The sequence below is a fragment of the Hetaerina americana genome, unplaced genomic scaffold (assembly GCF_022747635.1).
Source record: "Hetaerina americana unplaced genomic scaffold, ioHetAmer1.1.p SCAF_3, whole genome shotgun sequence".
NCBI lineage: Eukaryota > Metazoa > Arthropoda > Insecta > Odonata > Calopterygidae > Hetaerina > Hetaerina americana.
The window spans coordinates 65130906-65158275 of NW_027286874.1; the positions used below are offsets into that span (position 1 = coordinate 65130906).

The 27370-nt window shown below is 37.7% G+C and overlaps 1 protein-coding gene across 1 annotated transcript; it reads left to right on the plus strand.

The window, feature by feature from the left end:
• The first annotated feature begins 10828 nt into the window (after positions 1 to 10828).
• Positions 10829 to 19164, plus strand: LOC139690351 (uncharacterized). Its single transcript, XM_071587757.1, has 4 exons — positions 10829 to 11513; positions 12594 to 12732; positions 14228 to 14285; positions 16984 to 19164. The coding sequence occupies exons 1-4, from the start codon at positions 11509 to 11511 to the stop codon at positions 17220 to 17222; spliced, it is 441 nt and encodes a 146-aa protein (XP_071443858.1). The 5' UTR covers positions 10829 to 11508; the 3' UTR covers positions 17223 to 19164.
• The last annotated feature ends 8206 nt before the right edge of the window (positions 19165 to 27370 follow it).

Consider the following 27370-nt stretch of genomic DNA (forward strand, 5'->3'; position numbering starts at 1 on the left):
TATTCAGAGATACAAGGTGAATTTTTAAAATGGAAATGATACATATCGTGTTTCTCACTTGTGCAATCATCGGTAATCATAACCAGAATTCTAAGTTATACATTGTTCACACATAAAAATTGTATATCCCTTTTCATACATACTACGGATTTGCAAGCATTCGACGGGACGTAGAATCTAATCGCCAAGTTGCCTGAAAGAGTCTACTTGGGCCCTCAAAATACTCTCTGATGCCCGAAGGTACCCAGTCATACGCGTCGTATTCCCTGAAGACACGCGTGCTGAAGACGCGCTGTGCTTAGGAAGAAGGGAAGTACGACAATGAAAGAGAAGAAGGAAGAGGAGAAGAGAGGGGGTGGATCCGGTTGTGCTTGCTAAGCTCTTGATGAATGAATACCGAGGAGGAAGAGGGATGAGGTGGTGCGATCAGCGAGAGGAGCCAATGAAGAAGGGCGTGGACACTTAGAAACGGTTAGGTGGTAACGTAAGACGTCAGAGGATGGTCGGGCTGGAGGTGTGGGGTGGCGCCGATCGTGGCAGGGACGTCGGGTGGGTGGGGTAGGCGAAAACCCTCCCTCTCCACCTCTCCCCATTCTCACCGCCGCCGCTGCGGTGCGGGAAATCGCATCGTCAGAGCGAAAGCTTCGAGGGTGGGGTTGGAAGAGAAGGAAGTGGCGGGGGAGCTGTGGGAGGGAGGAGGGTGGGGGAGGGGGGGTGAGAAGCGGTGTTAATGGGACCGGGTGGCGCCGGGTATGACGAACCCAGGGGCAATCCGAGGCGTCCGCTGCCGCTGATTTCATTCTGTGGCCACGAAAGACAAGGGAAGGAGAAAGCGGTACCCGGCCGGGCTCCCCGGAGAAGTTGGAATGGGGAAGACGCCGGGGTCAATATATTTTCCTTCCCTCTCTCTCCCCTCGCGCCATCCGACGGATCTTTTTATGCTCCTCTTTCTCCTTCATCTTCTTTCCTCCTCCCCCTCCCGGATCAACGACATGATCTCCCTCTATCGATGTCTTCGTTTCACTTCCACTTCCTCCCCCTCATCGCTCATCTCTTTCATCAACTCATTGTCCCACTGACAACATTGTCCTTCGGCGTGGTGTCTGTTCTTTGCATTATTTCCGGGAGTTAGCGAAGTGGCCGGCTCATTCTTGTGAATGAAGGCATTGATTGAAGGGCAGTGTTCCCTCGAGATGCATGCCGATATTCTCGGATGAGCGTACATTTGTAGCTACCGTTCGTTCATCATTGAGGATTTTTTCCATCATTTCGTAAAATAAAATAAAGAAAAGGGTAACGGACATAATGGTAAAATTAGTGATACCTAATTTCAATCTATTTTTATTTATTTAATGATGAATTTTTTTTGCTGTGTGGCCTACTTGAATTTTTCCGTCGGCATAGAAATTATAAACCTACAAGTAAGAGAAGCATTATATCAGAAAGCATAAAATATGATTTTATAATATATCACGTTACTTTTTTCTTGTTTTATGTTGCGTTTTAGCAATGTAAATTAAAATTTAACGTTTAAAAGAAGTCTTAAGTCCTTCAAGCCTCTTGCCACATTCTTTGCTTGTTTTTGTTGAACATTTAGCTCAATGTGCAATATTAATATTAATTTCTCTAATATTTAGAATTAGTTCTTTAAACATTCAAAATTTGGTTCCACTACAATTTTACGACACTTTGTAAAATATCTGCAATTATTTTTTCTCTAGTTGTGTGTGGCGCAAAATGACGGTTAAATGTGCTTCATATTGGCGTTAAGCTGAGATATTACTTAAGTATTTCCGAATTCCATTATAAATTTCCAATTATATCGGGTTAGGATGAAAATAAAAATATCCTTGGTGGTAGCTTATCGAGACTAGAGGCATGAGAAGGCCACCGCCTTTATTTTTCTCCCCGCATCGTATTTTTGCAGTCCTCTATCGGATTTACTTTTTATGCATAAATAAATGTATTTGGAAAAATACCCTACAGATTTATTTTTATCTTTAAATGTGTGAATAGCCAATAGCAGTGTGAAAGCTTAAGCGTAGTGTGATTATTTTTTATATCGGCTTATGTAATGCATCAAAAGCAAGCACATATAGTTATTGCTGGAATGACGGTCCTTTTTATACACTCTGACATTATTCCCACTCCGATTATTACCCACCTTTCAAAATGGCGCATTTGAGGATGTAACACCGAAAATCACTATTACTATTATAGTTCTATGAAAAGATGTCCGGTGATAAGTGGCATGAGGCTGATTAAAAAACTATGTTGGAATTTAAGACGTCTATTCGGGTCAATTCATGAAAATTTATTTCTAGAAACACAAGGAAAGAAAGAAGTCCCAAATTTTCCGGCTTACATAAATATTTTTTGCATTTCACTTACTATAGATGATACCACTGCGGTTACCATTCAGGAATTAAACTATTTGATAAATACAAATAATTTAAATTTAATTCTGGCAAAAAAGCATAACTTGAGCGCCGCTATACATTGTTAAGCGAGACCATGACTAGAGGTTAAGAAAAATTAGCTGCCAAGGAGACTGATGTGATAAATAATTTTTTCCTCGCGCAGTTTGTCACCACAAAAGTAAGACAAATCAAGTGCAAAGCATTGAACTTCCGGAGGAAGAAACACTTCGAAATGCGATTTTTCTCCAATTACTCTAACGGCAAGTTGCCTAACACTTGATGCTACATGCCCTGTTAATGACTTGAAGAATGAGATACAACTATATAAGTTCCAGTTTAGGCAGGTAGCTGATTGAGAGAGCGAAAGCAGAGAGAGAGGTGACTTCTTTTCTTCCGAGTGACTCACAATCAGACCCCGATCTTCTATTAATGTGAAGCACACGGCCGTGATAAGAAGGAAGAGAGTGAGTCAGCTTCGAAGAAAAATACGATTAAAAGCCAATGGATTGGGGTTGATATTGATGCTAAGTCTACATAGTGACTTGGGAAAAATATTAATAAATGAGCGAAAAACTTAAATGCTTCAGAAACTGCCAGGCGTGGAGATTTGTCAAAGGTGCAATGGTGCAGTGCATCCTTGCAGGTTGAATGGTACAATTGTTGAATAGCACTAGGTAGGACTGGTTTTTGTATTCTAGTACTAGTGAATGCGGCTATTACTGGAATATTCTTGTAATAAAACAATTAGTTTCATCTTGGTTTACGTACAAAATTGGCGAAAATATGTTAATTTAAAAGGCATTAACTAAAAACAATATTATCCAATAGACATCAATTGTTTTCATACCTAGCAATGGGCAATAAACTTGACGTGATGGAAGGTCTTGCGTGTTTCGACAGTTGAGTGGTGCTGGGGGGGGGGGAATTTCTTGGTAGGATAAAAAAAACTCCAGGCAGGATCACCTGTGCAAGAAGAGCCAGACGAAAGGCAGTTCACGCGGCATCTATCCCTAAATGAGGCGACTGCAAAGGCATCTGACCCTAGAGGGGTAACCATTTAAAGTAATGAGTCGTGTTAAAACCACTATTGAGTCACCTATTTATTTATCCCAATCACACGAAAAAAATATGGCAACGATTCCTGGCTTCTAAGGGACGCGGCTCACAGAGGTTCTATTTGGCAGCGGCGGAGCCAGGGTCTCCACGGTAGTCATGACACAAAATCCCTTAACAGAGGAATTAACAGCATCAGAAAGGAAGGCATAGGAGGGACCGCACCAGTTGAAATAGGAACTTGTAATGCTACGATGGTGTTGAGTAATGGGAGTAAGAAAACATTGAGCAGATTATGGAAAAAGAAAATGTTCCCATACTGGAGCTATGAGAAATGAGATGAAACGATGATGAAGGATGGAGAGTATATAGAGAAAGGATGAAATGAGTGTAAATTCTAGGAAATTGAAAAAAAAACTCTTTAAATGAGGAATAAAAAGTCAAAGAACTTTTTAGAGAAAATATTTCATCATAAGCCGCAGGAGTAAAACAAAATATGACGATTCATTCAAAGAACTTACGATGGAAGAATTCGATAGAAAGGGATAAGGGAGTATGTGAGAACTACCAAGTCTATTCTTTAAAACCTCACGCAGACAATGCAGTATTTTGAACCGTCAACGAAAGAAATTCAATACATTTATTTGGTCTGGTTTGAAAGGATGGAGAAGAGGACAAATGATTACTTAAGGGATTATCGGTTTGATTCAGAAAGACTGAAATTAGGGGTGATACTCATTCACTGAATGAGAGCACTAATAGAAAGGAATGTGTTCGTAGGATAAAACCTGGAGGAAGCCATTTACTTAATTGATTTCGGGAAGAGAATATACTTAGAGGATTTGGCGCAATTAATAAATCTAATTCTTAAGATAGGAATAGACTTGAAGGTTGGGTGACTTAATAGAAATCTATACAGTTCTCAGATTGCACAAGTTCGAGTAGTGGATGGAGAATTGGAATGGGCAGTAATGGGTAGGAGGTAAGATTTGGTGTTCTTTATCCCCGCTCCTTTCAACTTACAAGTATCGTAGATGGTAAGCTTAAGCTAAGAATGAAAATATATGGGATAGTCATAAAATTAAATTTACAAAGCTTCAGTTAGCGAATCAGCTTAAGGATTGCAATCACTTATAAGCAAGCTAAATAACCAGTGCAATATAGTTGGGATGATAATCAATCATGGGGAAACACATATATCGAGGTTCTGAAGGCATAGGATGGCTGAGTGAATCATTTAAGTGGAAGGGCATAAAATGTGTTTGTACAAATATTCACTTATTCAGGAAGGGGCTTACGCAAAAATAGGTAAATGATAAGGAAATTTAAGGAAAAATCGGGTTAGTTAAGAGATTTTAACAGAGGCAAGGGCAGACGAACTCATTTCCATAAAGATGTAATGAATAGTGGACAGTATAACATTAAGGTTGAGGTATCAAGCAGGGCTTTGGGCGAAATTAAGGAAATGCAGGAAACTTGGATTCAGTGCATATTGAGTGACATGTGAGTATTCAACCGTTTGGCAGAGGGAAAAATGTTGAGAAAGCTAGGTAGAGGGGTGAATTAAGCAATTTGGTCGAAATGATGAGAGGTAGAAAGAGCGTGGAGTTGTAAAATGCTTTATTGTAGCATAGAGTGTTACGATGTTCATTGTCATGCTAGGCGGTACTTTGAAGTGGCCTGTTTCTCTGCCCGCCAAAAACCTGCCTTGACCGGTAAACTACTGCTGATGCTGTAAAAAACAACTTCCCCGCAATAAAAATCATAGGAAAATATTTATCATAGGCATAAAGTTGATCTCTCATAAATAATCCTCCTTCCATTATACGAGGTGACTCATCAAAACCTCTCTTCCAAGGTAATAAATGAAAGGAAATCATTTTATAGACGATAAAAAGGAGGAATTCCTCGATTCCGTATTTTCAATTTAGACCTTTCCATCTTGACTGTACAAGAATAGTTCTATTTATTTCGATTCACATAGAAATAACGGCTGACTTCATGAATGATTTTGACAATCATTTCCCGGAGAAGTAATTTTTAACGAACAAAAAGACCAATTTATTATTTTACCACGGTTGTGTCGTAAAATTTAAGCTTACAAATCAAATCCTTCGTAAACCCTTAACTTAGTCGTGCTATAACTTTTAAGCCATGAATGACCAAGGTTCGAATTTCATGGGCTCCAGTTGGAGGAAGGCTAGAGATGGCTTTTTAAGTGTCCGTTACCATTTGAGACTGTAGTAAATGTAAGGAGTTTACCACAGCAAGATTTAATGCGGTTTATATGAACATTAGTATCGTATACGAATAGCCAGTTTTATGATTCCTGAGTTGTCTTTAGCCAACTATTATGCAGTCGAAATTTCCCATAACGCATTCTTTGTGTCGCATAACATGCAAAGATGATAAAAAATCATCAGCTCCTATGATATTCATTTGGTAACCGTGGAATACATTTTGATAGTTGCGTACCTCGTATGTGAACTTCAAGAGGGAGAGGCACCTCATGAAGGAGAGACACGGTATTTGATTTTTTTATCATTACAACTAATAAAAGTATTGTAAACGGATTTACAGAGCTTTGGGTTCTTGAGACTATTTTTTCCTTGAAAATAATAATACCGCGAGAGAATATTTTTTAAGAAATTAATTTAATATTTTGATGTTTTAAATCCATCAAACGGTGAATAAGTATTCGCGAGGATTTAGTTATAAGGAAAAGGGATCGAAGCGCAAAGGACAAACATAACTCTAGTGGTGAACGTGGAAGGATGCGGATTCCGGGCAGAAATAAGGTTCCTTGACCAAGAATTAAACCGCAGGCCTTCGACTTGCCGGGCCACCGGATGCCCAAGCCACTTTTCTGCCTTGGAGACGTAATGAAAACTGAAATATGTTAGTTTTTCTGCGACCAAAAGCCCTGAATCTTTTGCCCTGAAGATGGATCTCGGGACCTATTTCACCCACTTCCAGAGGAAGAACGAACACAATGGAAAAGGAGGGTGTGTATATAGATGAACGTACGTTGATGAAAAGTGATTTATAGGCGTTAATATTTATATTTTAAAATACGGCCCGATTTGGGCACACTCGCGATAAATATCGATGCTCATCCTGAGATTTACACGGATGTTTTTCTATTGCAACTATTTTAATTTTATATTTTGAGAATGAATACCAAAGTCAGTTTTTCAGAATTTCCGTCTTTTCTTTCCAAGAGAAGTGGTATGAAAACAGTCAAACAATGAAAACACTCTTCAGTGAGGTGAGAGCAGTTTTGGCAGAGCTTTTTGTACATGAAAATATCGAACATTTTCCAACTTTTAGCTCTTCAGTAAAATTTTGCGAGTGGAAATATACCGAAGACAATATTTCTGTGAAATGACAGGACAATTTTTAGAATACATTTCTAAGTGTGGACCATGACAATATTTCATATAATTCATCAAGAAGTTATTTTAGATAGCCACAGAACAATCGACATGAATGCTGATCAGCAACCGCAAAACAAGTGGAAAGGGTCGATATGGTGAAATCATAATGAGTATTTTGTGACCTTGTAGTTAAAACGACCACCCTCAGTCGTAAAATAACAGTATATATCATTGTTGATGAAAGTGATTTTAGTTTGCACAAACTGATTGAAATAATTTTATGTTTGATAAAACATACAGAAACGGCGATTCCTACGAGACAACAATCAACATACAAGTATGTATCACTCATAGTATGAATGAAAATACCAAGCAATGGGCGGTGACATCATAAATCGCGTACTTCAAACAAAACCACTATAGTAACACAATTAGAGTCCAACCAGTTGAGAGCCTAAGACCGAGTTCATTTCAATACTCCAATGTACCCTATCCAATGATAGTTCTCTTACACCTATGCTAGCTCTTAAAACCTATCTTTATTTGACTTGCGCACAAATATTCCATACACCGTTTTTCTTATGGGACCTTCCCTAATTTTCTCCGTTAGTTATGCTTTTAAGAAATCATTCATTGTCACTTGGTTCCCGCTGTTTTTCTTGGTTTTCATGGTTTCTTATGGTGCTCCGTACTCTTCATTTGTTATGCCCACTATATCTCATGTTTCTTTTTAATTCCTCCGTCAATTAAATCTTCGGGCTCGTATTATTCCTTAGCCCTCTCTTAAGATGGCTCTGATTTTCCGTCGACATCTATCTTATTTCCTTGAAGTTTGATACTCTTCCCAAACATTTTCACCTTATGCTCACTTGTTTGTGGCATTATCTCTTTTTTCGAGTTGCCTCTTCGTGGGAAACAGCCTTGTCTTCATCTTCCTTGGGCGCTGCAACTTTACAAGGTTTTTGGCCTCTTCTACCTCTTGGTATGCCACTCCCGTTTGTAGTATTTATTCTTCGTTAATACCCTATGACATTATACTCAGTCTATTTGAAGTACTCCCTTCAATAATACTTCCATATGGTATAGATTAATGAATTTTCCTTTTCTCTGACATGCATGTTACGTGACCTGGCAATCGGATTCCTCGTGACTTTATGAAGCAAAAAATGGTTTCTTCCTTTATATGGTCATTTAATTCTTCATTAACCTTAACTCTCCATTCCTCTTCTTTCTCCTGTTGTAGCCCAAAACTTCTTCATTTATAATAAGTAAACGCATTTTTCTTTAAAAAAATTTCGTCTTTTTCGTTTTTCTGTGCTGAAGTCCATTTCTCGCAGCAATAAGTCACAACTGTCTTTTTGAAGTTTTGCTCATTTTAAAATTTTAGTTATTTGCACATAATATTAGACCTCAGTCATTTCTTAAGAGAACAAAGAACTCTGTTTTCTACTGATATTCTCTGTGCTATTTTATCTGAGATAATATGATTTACGCTTAGCGTCGAATCTTGGCATTTCAAGGAACTCAACTTTTTAAATTACCAATTGTCTAATTGAAATGCTTCTCTATATTTATCTTTATCTATTGATTGATACATGTACTTGGATATTTTTAACATTTACAAGTAACCCCCTAATCTTGCAGGTCATATTTTAGAACTTTTCAAAATTTTCTTAAAACACCTTTTCATTTCTACCTATAACCACTATAATATAAGAATTATGTTTGCTACTATTTACTCTACCTCTATACTCCTTGTAAACATCACCTTGAAATATTCTATGTTTGATATCCGTATAGCTTATTCCAAATTATATTTCAAGTACAAAGCTGGTGAACAATTCTACGTGTTTCGTTTCTCTGGCATTTGAAAGCGATATAAATACCCTGCGATCTAACATAACGGTGTGTGGCAGGGCTCTATTAGTGCAACACCTCTCCTCAGTCACTCAGTTGAGGAATACAATAGATTGATTCATTGGACTTAATTTCTTATACATATTTCGCTATGTATAGGGTAGCGGAAAATAGAATATATTCACAAGGAAAACTGAGATTAAAATATGTTGACGAAGTGAGAGAATTGGCAATAAATAGGTTTATGGTACGGTCAACTAAACTCAAGATTGAGCAACGATGTATTAATTGAATTGAATGCATGTACGAGGGATACACCTATACAACTACTAGAAAAGAATATTTATAATTCAAAAGTTCATTAAGCGATCGGAGAAGAGCATAGAAATACCCTTCCTGGTTTATAAATAAGGAAACCTTATATGCCTTATTATTATTATTGTTTCATTTCATATATTTACTGCCTATATCCAACTATGAAAAGGAGCAAATGGCTGCTACAATCAAAAGAAGTATTTTACAGCATTACATAGAATAAACTATTTCATTCTGATCAGCTCCTATGTCATCACTTTTTGATATTCGAAATTAAAAACATTTCAGCTTAAATACAGTTTTTTTAAAGCAAGGACAAACTTATGACGAACGTCAAAACATGATACTATACATAGAAAACGATTGCATAAAAATATTTCATTATGTGAGCGACTACACTATTTTCCGCTTCCCAGATATCGTTTCTAGAGTTGTGAATATGAAAAAATAGGTTATACGATAAGAAGACTTTTTCTGTGCGAGATGAATAAAAAACCGTAGTCAACTTGTCAAAGCTGTCACGGCACCGCTGTCACAAAATGACGGCATATTAACTCTCTCCGGCATGGTAGACTGCCACACCCCTCTGATCACCATTCACACTGATCGTTTGGCTAACCGTTTTAAGTGTTTCATTCAACAGTGTTCTCCACTACTCCGCTAAGCACGTTTTACTTAGGATAAGTGCTGGTCTGAATTCACACCGCGGATTTTCAGAAAGAGAGATAACTGCATGATGTATGACGGAGGGTGTGGCGGAAGAATGAATTCGGGAGTTACGTAAGGCTCTGGTGAAGTCTTGTCTTCGTAGAAAATATACGGAGAGATAAGTGATCGACGTCATTTGGGCGAAATTGAAAACGAAGTATTTAATACCTAACTACGATCAGCCACTCTTTTTCGTTAAAAATGGATGAACGGAAGGCGGCATTGATAGTGAAATAATAAGAATTAATGGATAGTGCAGGAAGGAATGAGGGTGCTGGCAATGTCGGAAAAACTTGCGGGAAACCTGAATTTCGATCTCACGTAGGCAAGGCACAGGAAAGTCACTCATGGAGTCATGCGTGGAGGGAGGTGGTGAAAAATCTGAGATAAGCCTTACGGAGAAGAAGAAGATGAAAAAGAGAAAGGTATACTTATGGTAAATTGTAGCGAATATTAATGAAACAGGAAAGAAAAACACAAAATAACTGATGATCATCTATAAGCGGGCAAAATAAATCATGATAAAAAAGAATAACAAGTAATGATAAATACGTAATTACCAAAACGAAATATGTATGAAATGTACGTAGGAGAAACAAGAAGCATTTACCGTAAGGGGGGAGGAGAGACGGAGAGAGGGGGGGGTTGAGGCGAGTGGGAGGTGCAGGGGGCGGGGAATAAGGAGTGGGGGGGTGGGGAAGGGGTGTATGTGTGTATGAGAGAGGGAACGGCGGCGTGGATGGGAGTCTCCGTGGCCACCGGACGGAAGGTACGGAGCGGGCAGCTGTGGCGGCCGTGGGTGGAGCGGGATAAGTGCGACTCCCTTTGTCCCCACGGCCTCCGTCCCCTTCCTCCACCTCCTCCCACTCCACTCGCATTCCTCCTCCACTCTCCCTCCCCTCCGCCCCCGAGAACGGCAACCCATCCTCCTTCACTTTACCACCCGACGCGACTCGAAGCCTATTTTTCTTCTCTTATTCTTCGCCACCTCCTCCCCATACTCCTCATCCCCCCCCTCTTCCTTCACTCTTTTATCACCACTTCCCATCGAGGATTGGATCCTCTTTTATTTTTTTTCTTTTGTCTGTGTCTGTTGCCCTCTCTCTCTCCTCTCGTCACCTTCACCCCCCGCCCCTCTAAACCCGACCACTTCATCTCCCCGCGCGGTTTCAATATTTTGTTTCCCCGGACCAAAAGTATAAAGCGTGGGGAATCCGTCGGAGATCTTGGCACTCGAGACCGCAGCCTTTCCCCGCACGGAAGCAAGCAGTAGCAGCGGGAGTAGCAAACATCGACTGCGACGGCAGCGTTTGAAGAGTTTTTTCGAGCGCGAAAGCGTGTGTGCGAGAGGGAGAGAGAGAGATTGAGAGCCTGAAAGGGTGACAAGAGACAGTGTTCGTGCGCACGTGCTTGGCGCTCTTCTATTTCTCTCTACCTGCCTTTCTTTCCCTCTCTCTATCTCTGCCTCTCTCGCTGTTTCACCCCAAGGAGCGAGGATCCTGGGGAGTCTCCTGTCCGCAGTCACCCAGTCATCCCGGCCTCAATCGGCCGAGTAGCTTGTGCCTTTCCTTGCCGCTATTTCTTCACCTCTCTGCTCTCTCCGCTTGAGGAGGGGACGAGAGGGTATCTTTTTTATTTCGGGAAGGAGACCGGGGCGCTCCCGTTCCTCCGGGTCCTTTTCCTTGGATTAATTGCTGTCCACCCCGTCGGCCGATTCTCGCCGCGACTCCCAGAGGAAGTGAGCGAGGTTGATGGTTTCGACGCCAGAAGGAGAGTGAATGAGGTGAGTGTTCGCTTCGTGCTGCTGCCGTGATTTTCGCGGTGGAAATGATGGGGGTGAATCATTAAGTTGATTGCAGTCGCATAAATGGGATCGATTGATGATGTTAATTGTGATGAAATCCAAGCCGGTGCCATCGTAATTATCATTAATGGTCATTAATCCTGGGCTTGGATTCGGCCGGCATTCCACTGGATTCTCTTCCCCTGGTAACCTCTTCGTGTCAAGGCTACTACATAATAACAAAATAAGGCCATAAAAGTCGATGCGAAATATAGCAATCAATCCTTGAGGTATTCACATTCCCACGTGGTTAATACTTGACTCACCTTTCCATTCTATCAGAAGTGAAAACGTAAACTGAATGGGGTAGAGATAGACCCATTTATTGAGAGATTTGAATGCCTGGCTTGATGAAATCTTGACTTCATCTGGAATTAATGTTATTCGTTTGAGTCTGGAGTGAATTTGGATTTTTAAATGATTTTTTTGTTAAGTTGTCTAACTCCGTTTTATACCAGAAAAAGACATTTTGATGCATATTAGTTATTTCAAATATCCAAAGGCCATTTCATACATTATACCAATTTCAATCACTGATCGGCGTATTTTCGCAATTTTCGTTAATAGTTTTTATTTTTAAATATTACCGGAATTTATACTGTTCAAGGTTATCATTTTAATGTGGTTAGTCTTTATGACCATGACTGTCTTCTACAAAAAGTAACCGTTTCAAGAGTAAAAACAAGCTATTTCAATAATTTCGTTTTTGTAGTAAGTTTATTTATAAACTTTTAGATGGAATAAATTTCGCGGTAGGAATAGCGAAGATCAAATTATAGTGGATGCATCCTCACTTTCTGGCCAAAGTACTCTTGAGTGCGTTTACACCCATATTATCTTCTACATCATTTTACTGGCCAGCTGTGGAAGATTACTCTTTTGAAACCTATGTGGCCATAAGTGACTTTCAAGTAAATGAGCCCATATCGAATTCGCTTGTTCCATCGATTGTGAAATTTACATATTTTCTAAGCTAGTCCTTCGGTGTAAAAAAACTCCTTATAATGGTGTCTTCTGCAGATTAAAGATGAAATTCCAAGCAAACATCGTTCTCATCCATTTAATGGTCGTCGTTGCAACGGTGTCTGCAGCATCCTTGACGGCGGAGAGGAGCGATAACTCAACTGCCGTGACGTCCAATTGTGTGAGACAAAGTTTGGTGAGTCACTCCTGGCGTTCTACCAATCTACCTTGCAATGCCTGGGTACATTAAAATGCTTATTGATGCTAATGAATGGCATCAATTAGGCCTGGACGTACATTCCAGTAAATTACCGAGCGAAAGTGGCTGGATATCTCGTAAGTGGCAACTGAAAACTCGTTTTACTCGTTAGAATAGCTTATCGAGGATGTAATAGTCATAAATTTTGCTGGATATTAAGATTTCGCCTTGAGTTGCTTTTATACACGTCCTGTACCCCGCGCAGTTGTTCGTCATAACAGATTACGATGCGTGAACAGAAGGGGAAAGTATTACCTATAAAAGAGTGCACCTTCATTTCATACCATTTCAAAGTACTTACATACTATGCTTTGAAAATTAAATGACATCGAGATGTATCGGGAAGAGTGAGAAAGAAGCGTGTTTGTCGTACATAATAGTCTTTAATGAATCTGATGTCGTCATCTTACCTCACCTCATTCGTTTACATGTTGCATGTATGGATGGGATTAGTTTAAAAAAACGTGGAGTTGGTGAATGAGCTGTAGGAAAACGTGATTGAAAAAAGTATGGGAGAGGAAGTTTTTCACCGAAGTTTTGGACACCCTTAAAATTGAATGGAAATGCATGCCATTCATTGGAGAAGGTTTTAGCGACAGACAGTTATAATTATTTAAAAAAATAACCTCAAGATTGGACAAAATGTTGAAATGAGAATAAGAGCTATATGCTCACAAGGTAAATGGGACAGTGAGTCCTATAGGGTCTAAATCAGCCGACGAGCATAATACTAATCGAACGAAGTAGTTCTATCGACTTTACTTTTTCCATCAAAAGAATAACTTAATCCCCTACAATTATGGTAAATTAGACCACTCGAAAAAATAATAGTAACATACTATCAAGATGATTAAAATAAAAATTTACTTCTTTTAAATTTCGTAAAATAGCAAAATCTCACTAATTATAATAAAAGAATACAGTTTGATGTCACAACTTGCTGTCATAATTTCTTTTCTTTAAAAAAATTATGAATAAAATCTTATCTGTTCCAAAATTAGTACTTGATGGCCTGATAACCTCTCATTCTCCTTCTGGTGGCGTTTTACAAGAGTTGTGTAATAAATTAGCTGCACACGCGGGAATGTTCCATTGAATATAATAAATTATTTTTAATAAATTAAGTTTTCCATTTAATGAGAGGTCTTTTAGTCTTGAAATAAAACATGAATATCTTGGATTCAATTTGTCATCGTAGTAGAAAATAATTACAATAATAAGCCATTCATTTATAAAAATACTGCATATAGGGGGATTTTAATTAATAGTGTGTTTAGATGTACGTAGAGGTGTTTCGGTGTTTTGAGATGCATGCGCTGTAAAGCATACGATCACTTACAGATCCTTAATGAAAGAATTGACATTATTTTCCATAAATAAATTTCCATGCTACATCTTAAATATTATAACTTTCCTCATTTAACTATTGCAGTGCTATCATTCGTTGGATTGCTGTTTTGGATGCTGTATAGAGTCCCAGTGTGTAGAAGGTAAGAGGCATAAGAGGGGATATTTTCTAAGAAATGTGAAAAAACACAACCATAATAGTTCAGAAAAATACATTGTTACAATTTTATACATAAAGTGATATTATTTGTTAAAAATGACACAGCTCATATTAGATCCTATTTTTATCCCCGTGATATTAGTCACTTCAATTTCTGTTTTTTTTCTGGATGATAATTCACTTTAATGTACCTGAAGTGTGGGAAATTGGTCCACTTGCGAAAATAATAAAATCAAAATTACCAATTATTTTAGTAACTCCGCAATTTAGCCATAAAAAATTTACAACAACGTTCATCAATACGACCAAATCAAGAAGTGAAAATAAAATTTCCAATCACCGTCGTATTTTAATATAACTTCATGGAGCATTAATGTTGCGAGTCTCGAAAAAATATAATTTTACTATTCTAAAAGCTATTCTGCTGAAAAGAGCTCTTTGATTACCTAAAGTTGATTTGAAAAAGTCTATATATATATATATATATATATATATATATATATATATATATATATATATATATATATATACTGACATTTTATGCTTAATTTATAATTTACTGATACATTATACATATTAGAATTTGGCTCCTCAATGAAAGAAAAAATAGTTAAAATATGAATCAGTAAAAACTTACCCAGAACATTTTTGCATAACATTTCTTCAGATATCTTTATGACGACCCCCTAAACGTACGTACAATCAAACAAGAAATATGAATTTTCACGTGGAAATTTTTTAATTCTTGTAATTTAATAGCCTGGCCATAAAGAGAACCAGCACTGACTTCAAATTAGATTTGATAATTCCTGACCATCGACGAAAACGATAAATAACATATTACATCTTAAATATCAAAATTTAATGCAACTTGTTTTTACAAACAAGACTAGATTCTGCATGAAATGTGGATCTATTCACCCAGCCCAAATCTGACGTAACGCAACACCTCGTGTTCATTTAACCAGTTAAAATTTGACCTGCCGAATATTTATGATATTCTATTTTCACTGATGCGAACTTGCCTTATGAATAGCAATTGAAACACGCAAGAGTTTATCACTCGACATTTTTTCAGCATTTACATATTCCATACTTGAACCGAGAGTGACAATTCCGATACCAAAGGAAAGGAGAACGATTAAATGAGACACAAACTCCTCGATGTCGTATGCATTCAATATATGCATGCAAATAAGTAGCCAAAGAAGCGAAGGAGAAAGTCTCAGTAATTGTTTGAAAACCAATTCTAATTCGTGAAAATATAACAGCGATGGTGGCTATTAACTTTGAATAAATACAAAACAAATGGCACAAATAAACCAGACATTTCGTATAGCATTCGTGGAGTTTGAGAAGGCCTTCCGCAACATCCAAGGGAATGATTTATTTAAATTGTTGGACAAACTTAAATGGATTTAAATAACATGTCAATAACCAGTCAAAGGTAAAAGGCATTAGTCACCACTCCATGTAGGAGATACGGAAGGGAAAATAGACTAAAATAAAATAGCTAGTGTAAAATATAACCTCTCACCAGAACTATTCAATAATAATACCATACCTGGAATAGCATAGCATAGGATAGGCTTTCCTAACCACGTGCTTGCGTAGAAAGGGCTATTCTTCAGCACACGTTCACAGACAAGAAAGCGGTACATGAAAACATTCGCGGGTTGAAAGACATTGAGTACTGGAAAAGTGGACCTGAGAAAAAAATGAGACTTCTGTAAATGGTGCAGGAGACGGGCGCCGAAGAGTTATCTGACAGAGGTATTCAGGTTGTTGCGGTGGCTAGTGTGCTGGATTCACCACGAGGGCCTCATTTCAAATCTTGGTAGTCGCAGAATCAGACAGGAGTATATCGATTTATTCTTGGATGTCATATGGGGAGCATTTCATTTGTACTGCTAGTCCGTCGGACAGGACGTTACATTGTGAACCTCTTGGTTCCTTTTGTTAAGTTTAGACTTATGCCGATGCGGGTTTCTCTCCATCCTTCCCTCATTCCCTGAAAATCTTACCGCCACTTTATTATCCACGTGTCCCTAATGGAGCAAATTATCTCATCGGTCAGTCTCCTCTCTTAATCACCAAGTTGAGGGACAAAAAGGAAAATTGAGAAAGAATGGAGAATATGAGAACAAAATCACGCTAAATTGAACAGTAACGGTAAATAAAAACCAAATTGAGCATACTATGAGACAAGATGTTGACAACATAAAGAGAGATAGGAACACTATATTAATATCCTTCGAGAGAATAGGTAAACCCTTAGGACTTCGAACTATATCATATATTAAACGAAAAAAATGATTACAATGGCCAAATTAGATTTTATTTAGAATACGCCTAAATTTATTTAGAATACGCCTACGCCTTTGCAAGGCTTAATGCCATTTTTCGCAATGACAATGACGAAAAGCGTAGACAAGGAGTAGAACGGTTTAAATGAACTGAAATTGAGGGAATTATTCGTCTTTTCCATTTAAAAAATGTTCCAAAAAATTAATTCTAAAATGTTTGATTTTAATAATGTAATGATTGATTTATAAGTGTTAAATTCATAACAAATATCCTCGCAACTCACTTCGATTACACAAGATATTGATGCTGAGTTGGGTGAGCTAAATGATCTAATTAATCGATTTTTCCGTGTTCTTCTACGTCATCCACCGCAGACTCGGCCACCCCTTGCCCCGACGCGGATGTGGCCCGAAACTGCTCGACCCTGGAGTGCGGTGGCGCCGACGAGGAATGCGTACAGGATCCTCGCTTCTGCCTCCTGCCGCCTCCCGAAGGGCCGTGCCCGCAACCCCTGCCGGAGTGCCGTCCGAGGAGGCTGAAGCCCTACGACGCCGATGGTCGCAAGGGGGTTAGGACGACCCTGCCTCCCCTTCCAGTACAATACCCGGAGTGAAGTGAGCGTGGAGTCAGGGAGTCAAGGAAGGATTTCCCGGATTTGTGGACAAATGAAGGCCGGTGGGAACTCATTCTCTCCCTAGAGTTCTGCAGTGCAAATAGACGGCCCAGCAGAAAGTTGGTGTGTTCGACAAAATTACGCGCTAGTATCGGGTGTCTCAATGCGTCTTGAGATCTAATTTCGTTTCTAATTTACGAACACACCACCTAATTCGAGAAAGGAATGTGACTCTGATGCAAAATGTGGTTTGAACTTTTAAGATTCGTAATAAAAGCACCAGTTAAAAGAACTAGCGACAAAAAAAGAGCGTAATGAAATTCATTAATTGTAAAATTGAAATTGCATTCACGAAACAAAAGAATATTTCGGTGTCATATTTTATTGGTCGGCTACTATTTGCTATTTGGGACCATAACCATGGTATTGGCTTATAAGATCAGCGGCGACCATAATTGATGTCACAATTCTTGGGAAATGAAAGTTAGCCCCACTGTGACGAAACTCAATGAGAAAGTAATATGTTGCTCCCTTAATATATAAAACTTGGCACGGTATTTCGACGGGAATGGCAAAATGTTTTCTCTAACATCCTTCCCCACAAAATTTGCTTTTCGTGAATTTAGGTGTATTTAATCGGAGGACTTAATGCCAGCTGGTGTCATGCAATTGTCTTGTCAATCTGAATTAAGAAAATTTTGACCATTGTGCTATGGTGTGATGGTAAGGATTCCTTGGAAAGTTAGTGAGAAACAGGTTATTCGGGGCAACATAACATCACTAGGGCAATCGTGTTATTGTGACCATGTGTGACCGAAGCTGGAGGGAGTGTTTTAGATGGGTAGAAAATTTTTTATGTCATTTATGAAAATAAACCATTTAATCTAGATTTTCTTTGTAATAAATTGAGAAAATGCGTAAAAATACAGTAGTAACGGTAATCGGGTAATAATTATAATTTAAACCCGAAAAAATGTTGAGAAACCATGAGCAGTCGCTGAAAACCTTAATGTACGGTCGGTAGCGGCCAACCAGTTGGTATGAAGCCTCAATTTCTGTTTGCTCGTCATACCCTAAAATCGCAATTAATAATTTTAAATAAAATAACTTTAAAATATATCGATCGGCAAAAGTAGGTTGACGAAACAGTAACTAAGGACCCTCATACCCAAGCTAGTGGGATTATATTTACCCATTTTTTAGCTCTAACATGACCATGAGAAATGAGGTTTCCTTTCCTGAAGTGCAACGGAATATTTTATTCGGAACTATAGACGTTAAATATAGATTTAAATTGAACATCAGAAAAAATATTCAATTATTTATTTATTATAATGCCCGACATAGTTTTTATTGAATACGAAAGCACTTGCCGGAGATAATAACTATTAAAATTTCCAAGACAAAATTGTAAGCGTAAATATATGGCGTAATTTTTTAAGCTGTTACTTTTAAAATTGTTGCCACTTTCTGTGTGGCCATGCAGAATTATATTCTCGGTCTCTGTTGCTTACTTCTTTTAGATCTTCCGGTATGAAAAATATGATGCTCTTCAAAGGCAGTGCAAGTCAAAAACTCAACTGGTCAAACATGATAATGTTTAAAAAATGTATGTGCTGAAGGCAATGCTGTATTTTAAAATGTGGTAATAAAAAAAGCAATATTAAAAATACACCAAAATAAAAATGTTCTATAAGATATTGTTTTTGATTAATAAGACAGAAGAGTGTGCATATTTCAAGGTATGAAAACGAAAAAGTTTACCTTAGAGGTTCCAGGTAAAAGTATACATAAAATTTATTACACTAAGTATAACATTTTCCAGCAAACTGATGGTAAAATTGCAAACTTGTTGTTGTTTCCTTGGAACCAAGGTGTTATTTAATTCATTCACATCCGGACGTCTTGTCTTCTCTTTGTCATTTATAGTAAATTCATACTCTATATTATACATATTGTACGAGAGTTATTTGAAAATTACTTGGAATGGAAATAAATGACTTACATCAGTGAAAATTTTTTATTTTTTCATATAGACTCCCTATACGCCAATGTACTTGGACCAGTAAAGTCCAAATGTGTTGATCCCAGCTCGAAAATTAGATTCCTTCAGGCCTGAAAAATACCCGTCTACTTCGGCTGCTAGTTCTTTTCTTTAAGAGAATCTCCGTTTACCAAGGATAATTTTGAGATGGAAATCTCATGGAGCTAAATCACTCGGGTGTGGCAACAGTTCGTATCTTAGTTAACGTATTTCTGCCATGGCAACGACACTTGCGTGGGGGTGTGAATTGTCTTGATGAAAGATGTCTTCCTTGCCAAACCTGGACTTTTTCCGTTCATATTTTGCAATAGTTGGTCCAGAAGGTTAATGTAGTATTGTCCAATAATTGTTAGGCCAGTGGGAAGATAGTCTATCAGCAGAATCCCTTTTGCATCCCAGAAAGCTGAAACCATCACTTCTGCGGCCGACCGTACAGCTTTGCTTTCTTTGGTGGTGGTGAATCATTGTTTCCACTGCTTTGCCTGCTGTTTTTATAGTAGTGGACCCAAGTTTCATCTGTGGTCACAAAATGGCGCAGAACATCTTTTTGGTTGCTATTAAAACGGGTCAAAGATTGCTCGGAAATTTCCATCCTGCCGTCTCTTCCCAGAGCACTGACGCGTTACGTGGATAATCATAAAAGATTATCTATAACTACGCGGGAGACTCGTTGTGCTAGCACTTGCATCTGGTGGTGATTCCGAGAACCTTTCAAATTACTCTCGTATATTTTGAGTATTCCTCACTATTATTCCTTGAAAGAATCATACTTAAAGTGATTGGGTTGTCTATATCTTGATTATTTCCACCCTTCTTGGATTAACCGCCAACCATTGTAATAAAAGAATATTTTTCTGAGACAATGATGACTTTCTGAATGAAACGACCTTTTTTCAACAGTATCCATGACCAAAAGGTATGAATTAATCCAAAAAATATGTCTTTCTTTTTCCTCATGGTATGGAGGAGAACGGAATGAATTTTCTATCATGAATACCAATGTCGACCCAAATAAATACGATGGAGTTGATTGCTTTTTTTCCAACGTGATATCACCTAGCGTGAAAGGTGATAGTGTCGACGGGATGCAACGGAAGAAACATCAAGCGCACTCTTGATGAGCTAACTTTCCTATTCTAATGGTGAAAGGGGGGGTGAAATGGATGCCTGTACACGATGAGAGGACAGTAACCTTTAAGCGGGGGGTGAAGGTAAGAAATGGACATAGGGGGAGGCCCTCGGGCAGCCACTCTCCGCAGTGTCGGCGGTTAGTGCGTATTTCGGGATCCCCTCGGGTCACTAACGACCGAGCACATGCCACTTTCTTCTGCCGCCTTGCAATGGCGTGCTCTCCTCTCAAGGTATCGGCTGCGTGAGATGTAATCAGCGGTAACAGCGGACTTCCTCTCTCCGCGACGAATTACTGAAGAGCCTCGCCCGGGGATGTTTTTCCGCACCCCGGTCGGCTCACAGCTCCTTGAGAAGGGACGGCAGTTAATATCTGGGCGTTCATCCCCGTCAAATGCACATTAACGCATGTTTGAATTTTTGTTTGCCATATGAGCTCTTTGACGAAAAGGAAGAGGTGAGGAATTTTTGGGAAAGGCTGAGGGGGGATCTTGATTCACAGGTCGGATTTATGGTATGACTTGCCCTCGCCGTAGGCTCGAGATGGATTCCCGGAAAAAGGAGAAATTTATGTCCGTAATAAAGATCCCGCTTTATGTTTCCTGATTAATACTTTAAAAAAGTGATCAAGTTCGCCGAATGAGGTTTTTAATGTTGAAGGATCTGACGCCTTTCAATCTTTTGGAAGACCATATCCTAAATCTAGTTTTTGGATGTTTAAGAATCAATGGCTGTCGGACTCTAAGAAACTGGTTAAACATTCTTAAGAGGATACTCGAAACGCAAATATCTTCACACAAAGTTCGTTTGGAAGGTAAAATCTTACTTAGGCAGAAAAGTTTACCATAAATGTTTCAATTATGAGCACAGGTCACTGACACGTTATGAAAAATGAATCCCTCACTTCAATATGATAAATTAAAATATCAAAAAAATGACAAAAATCAAGATTTTTTTTCATGCTCGAATTTCATTTTCTTCTAAAAATGGCAATTATAAAATCTACGAAAATTTCATTAAAAGCGTTACTTCACTACAAGTTCGTTCGAAGTTAATGGGATTAATCAAAATGAAATTCGTCCAAAGGAAAGGTCTATTCTTTTATCATCGATTTCTTATGACATACATTTCACATATGAAGTATCAGCGGTGAGTTACTCACAGAGCTTTTAATTCATTAAAAATTCTCTATTGTGTGCGATTAAACTGTGGCCACGTCACTGACGAATATATCGAGTAAATAAACATCTGGTGTGTTAAATTAAAATAATACACAAATGAATAAACAGGTACACCTACGTGTTTATTTTTCTTATGTAAATGTCAAGGGTTCCTTTTTGAGAAGAAATTTAATGTAAAATCGTGTAGAAATGGAAGATAATATCGAAAAGAAAAGTAGTGTAATATTGTGTTTTAGCATAAGAAAATTCATATAGTGGCCGTATTTTTTGCACGGTGTAATCATAAAAGAACACATATTTTCACACATGCACACATATCGGGAAATAATAAAAGAGAAATGAAGTCGAAGAAGAGAAATGAAGTCGAAGAAGAGAAATGATTGCCTGGGGCCGGCTAGAATAATCACAAAAGTATAGGTGGTTTACATGCAAACTTTTCCAATTTGTCTTTCAGTTTTCATCACAATTATGAGTACACATTGAATGAATTGTTCAATGCAAATAGCGCTTGCTAATTCAGAATTGTTTCAATAAATGCAATGTGTTTTAACTATTTGCAAAACTAATGGTTAAAAATTTACGATTTGTTTGATACATGGTATTACATAATTTTATAGGTACATGTACGTACGTATGTGTTTTGTATGTACCAAGATTTTTGGAAAGGAAGCAAGTGGGAAAATTTAGGTTACTTTAATGTCCGTTCTTATGGTAACAGTACTAGAAAAACGAAATGGCTGGTTTGATAATGTATATTTATTATTGAAAAATAATTATAAAGGGAACTTAATATAGATTAAATGAAACAAATCTCCACAGTTCAAGAAGTTCTCTCGGATTTCCCACCGGGTCAGGTTGCAGTACACCGACGTTTCGAAGGTTGACTCTGCCATCGTCTTCAGGGTGATGTGTCACTTCACCCTGAAGACGATGGCAGAGTCAGCCTTCGAAACGTCGGTGTACTGCAACCTGACCCGGTGAGAAACCCGAGAGAACTTCTTGAATACCATACGCCGGGCAAACCTGAGGACCTTCAAATCTCCACAAATATATTTTTCAGTTTAACTTAATGTGCAATGAAGCCTTTGCTGAAAGATTGTATATCGACGAAATCTATTCGAATAGATGACCGTAAACGTTGTAAGCAGCTTAGCGTTTTCAATATTTCTCGACTATTAAAGAAGATGTGCTTTGACATTCATGTTATTCAAGCATACTTTCATTTGTATTTTAGGATTTAATAATTTGTGAGTTCCACTGGAAATAGGTGGATGCATATCTTCAGACCGTGCATAAATTTCTTTACATTTTTCTTTCATTTCAAGCCATGAGACGAGCATGAACATATCATGAGCCTTCAGGAACAAATGCAAGCTTTTAAAACCTGTTTCATCTGTTTTTCTCAGCGAAGTTCATATAAAGTGAGCCAGTCACTTTCCAACAAGCTACTAGATTTTTCAGCCCAGTGACACGCACTGTCCACACCCATAACGTTAGCTAATTAACGACCTCAAATAACTGTATCTCATTGGAAGTCCGAAGCAAAGCAATACATATTAGAAGCAATTAAGAGGCTCATTAATGGTCATTGATCCTTTTAAATTACCCCTTCACCAATTTTGCCTACTATTATGTCCTAATGAGGCCATTTAAAAGTTATCAAGGGAAACAATCCACTCGTGTGAGACATTCCATTCAATTCGAAACGATAAATACTACTTAAAACCACTGCTCAGGAAGTTGGAAACACTTTGTGAAAATTAAGGCTGGAAGAGAGCAAGGAGTAGAGCATTATGACGGTAAGTTACAGCACATTTCTTTCCTTGGCTAGTCTCGGAAATAAGCAGGCATTAATCAAAGTACGATAAATAAGCTATTCGTTCAAGAGTAAGCTATTGCACAACAGAATTGCATTTCTGTCAATTCTATTTGCACTTAAAATGCACTTCTATGATAATTCAATGCGTCGCGATAGTTTTCCAAGTATTTGGTTGTTTAGCATCACCATACTCATGCTAAGATATTATTACATTTTTCATACTCCTTTGTAGCCAATCGCTTTCCTGAGCGTGGTCATTCTTATAGCTGCAATGCCATATGCCACCCCTGCATTTATATCTGGTAGCGATGCCAAGTCAGGCGTGACAGACGCTGTTGCACCCCAATCGAAGGAAACTGCAGAGGAAATTCCGATCGCCAAAGACTCCGAGTCCCCAGCTGAACCAGCTGAAGCAGTCGTTGAAATCTCCAAGACGGATGGTGATCCCACTGCAACGAACAGCGCCAGTGTTAAAGACTCCGGTTCCAGGCCGGAGCACCACCAAAACGGGCATCTTCACAGACCTTCACTGACGGACGTCCTCATGCACATGAGCCAAGCTTTTCGGCTGGGGATGTGCAATAGATTCGGATGGTGCATGCCATTTCCAAAGGATGGTTATCCCTCAAGTACGGCGCCAATCACCTTTCCTTCCACCGCACACTTCCCCCCAGAGGATGACAAAGGTGCATTCCACGGTATGGGATCCTCCTCGTCCGTAAAGAAACCAATGGGAATGATAGCATCGATATTTCACGGATGGCATGATGACCATGATTCGCCCAAACCACACTCATCTTTAAGCGTGAGTACACACGATATCTTACATACTATGTATACATTAAGTTTATATGTGTGGTAAATTTTCAACATTTTCTTGTAATTAATTAATTCTTCCTCATGCAGGAAATCGGTACACAGTTAATTTAAAATAGATCATATGATATCCTTTGCTTGAATTATTTTATGCAATAAATTTAAATTTATAAGTAAATGACAGCTTCTTCCGAATTAATTTGAACATGAAGGACTTTAATGAAAGACAACCTAAATTATCAATTCCGAGAACGTTTTTTGGCACCTATGTCTAATATATTTTTTATCTTGATCAGTAGGAATAGTTTGCACTCATGCTTTGTTTGCATAAAAAATAGTGCTTTAATAAAGTGCTACTAAAAGTATTTAAAACATGAAGAAATTGTTAAAACAGAAAAGTATTCGTTCTTCAGTGGTGATGAAACTTCAATTTATCAATGAAGCGATCTCTTTGGTATTTGTGTTATGGTTGAGTGGAACTCCGTATTCAAGTAAAATTTATTTCTATTGATAAAATTATAAATATCCATGAATATATTATAAGGAGATCCTTCCTGTTAAAACTTAGATAATTAATATACTGAGATAAATACAAAAACCCTCTTCTTTCCCTGACTATAAGGCCCTGGGTTGCGGATGACCTTTATCCAACGCAATCTATCTCATTGGTACAATTTTCTGGTTAAGATAATTTGATGGAAAACCAAATGGTTTCCCATGGAAAGGAACTGATATCTTACACTGAATGAGCAAATTTTTAATGGTTGTAAGATCGCATTTAATTACATTTCAAATTTCTATTTTAACTGATACAATGCATGTAAAATTAATGTCAAAATCCCCCCATCAAATATTAAAATTGTAATAGGCTCCATTCAGAAAGGCAACCAATAATGTATTGTCTTTTTACGTTGACCTTAGGTGAAAACGCTAATCGATGAGTAGATTTAGAACTTTTTATTAAATAAAATGACTTAGAGAAACTAGTGGAAGGTACTTCAAAATATTTAACATATAATCCGAGAGATAGACAAAAAAAGAATTTTAATTGAATTTTTGATAAGTGATGAATACGTTGCTATCAAGGGTAGATCATCTTGCTCTGATATGCCGTTTGCTAACGTTGAAGGTAAAAATCATCACCTTTCTTGACAGTAAGGCCATGAAAAAGATCGTTTACATGTATTAAAAACAATACGAGTAAGGCTCATTGTAAGAACAGGAATTTGAAATGAAAATAATTGCTATTCAGATTTTAGATGGTTAAAGAAAATTTGATACATTTAAATGTTAGCAAATGAGTTTTTTCTCATAGAATCATTTTTAAATAATAAAATAGTCGAAGAATATTTGATGAATATTTTTATTAGCTTCAAAATATCAGAAGTTTAAGTGAATTGAAATTGCACAAAACCATGATGTTTTTTCTAGTCTTTTTGTGATGCAGTATAAAATAAATATTTGTTTAGTTTTAATACTATACTATAAACTGAAAAAAACTTAAATTATTATTCCTTTTTCAGTTTACATTATAGTACTTATGCGGTGAAGGTAGCATTTGGCAATTGTTTTTCATCTCAAGTGTTGCGAATCAATTTTGGGGAGAGATCTTATTGAGATGGTAGGCTGGAAGGAGAAATCCCGTATGCCACTGCTTCCTAAAAGTATTACAACGATATATTTCATATCTCGAATTGGTATTAAAAATTGGTCGGAAATTGTTTTTATAACGGTGTGCATATCAGATAAGAGTATAACAGGTAATCATTACCAATATGGTATATGCCTACTGATTAATGGCAATTGTCATTTTCCAATCAAGTGTTGCTTTTCTATTAATGTCCAATTTTAATCATCAAATATGTTTTGTATGATTAACGATGTTATCATCAGGTTATGATCGTCTGCGGGAAATGGGATCTATTCTACTTTTATTCAGTACCATACCAGGATGTTAAATGCATTGCATGGAATTCCAGCATTGCAAATTGTTACACGAATAACATAAAAAAATAAAGGATACGTTAAGTGATTTGTAGCCCCATGGTGTAGTTTCAGAATCAGTAAATATTAAACAATTTTACAGATGCAGGGATGAATCTTGAAATTGGCTCCGCGTGGAACAATTTTGTACTCCACGTTTCTTCTTCCATCGCAGAGAGGTTCTTCGGGAGCGAATTGATGGCGGTCGCCGCAATGCGAAAATGAGTCCAAAAATACTCAACACGCTGCCAATTCCGACATTCACTCCGAAATTATCGAATCAAACAATTTCACAGTTTTAAACGTGACGACGACAAAAAATCTCGATTAAATGTTAATTATGAATGTCAAGATGTTCGGCTTTAAGAATAAGGCATTGAGGAGCATTAGAAACAAGAATCTCGTTGTACTTATACTATCCCAACCTTCCATTACCGGTTAGACACTCGACCTATTATTCTTTTTATGAGCCGCCATTTCCTGTTCTATGCGACTAACGGCAGAACTTCTTTCCAATATTTTAACTACAGAAATAACTACATGTCCGATTCATAGGCTGAAATTCAGTTACAGTAGAGTGGATAATTATAGATAGATCATGTCTACTTTTATTAGTTAATTGTATTGAACCTAACCGAATCAAATAAGAAACATTAAAGTGGTATTTTCTTATACTTCCGTATGAAATTGGGAGAAACGGCGGTCACAATGCCTATCAATAATTATCACGGTAAAAACCGAAAAATTTTTAACTTGTTCTCCAAATTAACATGTGATCGTTTTTTTCGATATCTTCGCCTTGATTCTTACAAAAAAAATGTGTAGTTTTTTCATAAAAAAGAAGTGTAAATGTGTGTACGATATCTGATATCGTGATAAGAACAACAATTTTAATTTTAGATTCTCTCCTCAATGTCCCATACTTCCCGTCAACATTTTAACTATGCTGTATGTAATTGTTTTGTCCGGCCTTTTATTCCTCGTCATTCCGTGAAAAAATGCCTAATCATCATCTACAATGAAATCTTTGACGACATATTCAGGTTCGCATATGATAGTAAATACGAGTATTAGACCACTCAACGTATGCGCGGAGGGAATGGAAATGGGAGGGCATAGGAAAAACTGGAGATAAGAATGAACGTTAGTGGAGAATTCAAAAAATCAGTTGGGTTTG

Excerpts from the sequence above, each read along its gene's own strand:
- LOC139690351 (XM_071587757.1), top strand. Across the intron at positions 12,733-14,227 it reads ATTGTGTGAGACAAAGTTTG|TGCTATCATTCGTTGGATTG; the intron begins GTGAGTCACTCC and ends TAACTATTGCAG. Across the intron at positions 14,286-16,983 it reads AGAGTCCCAGTGTGTAGAAG|ACTCGGCCACCCCTTGCCCC; the intron begins GTAAGAGGCATA and ends CATCCACCGCAG.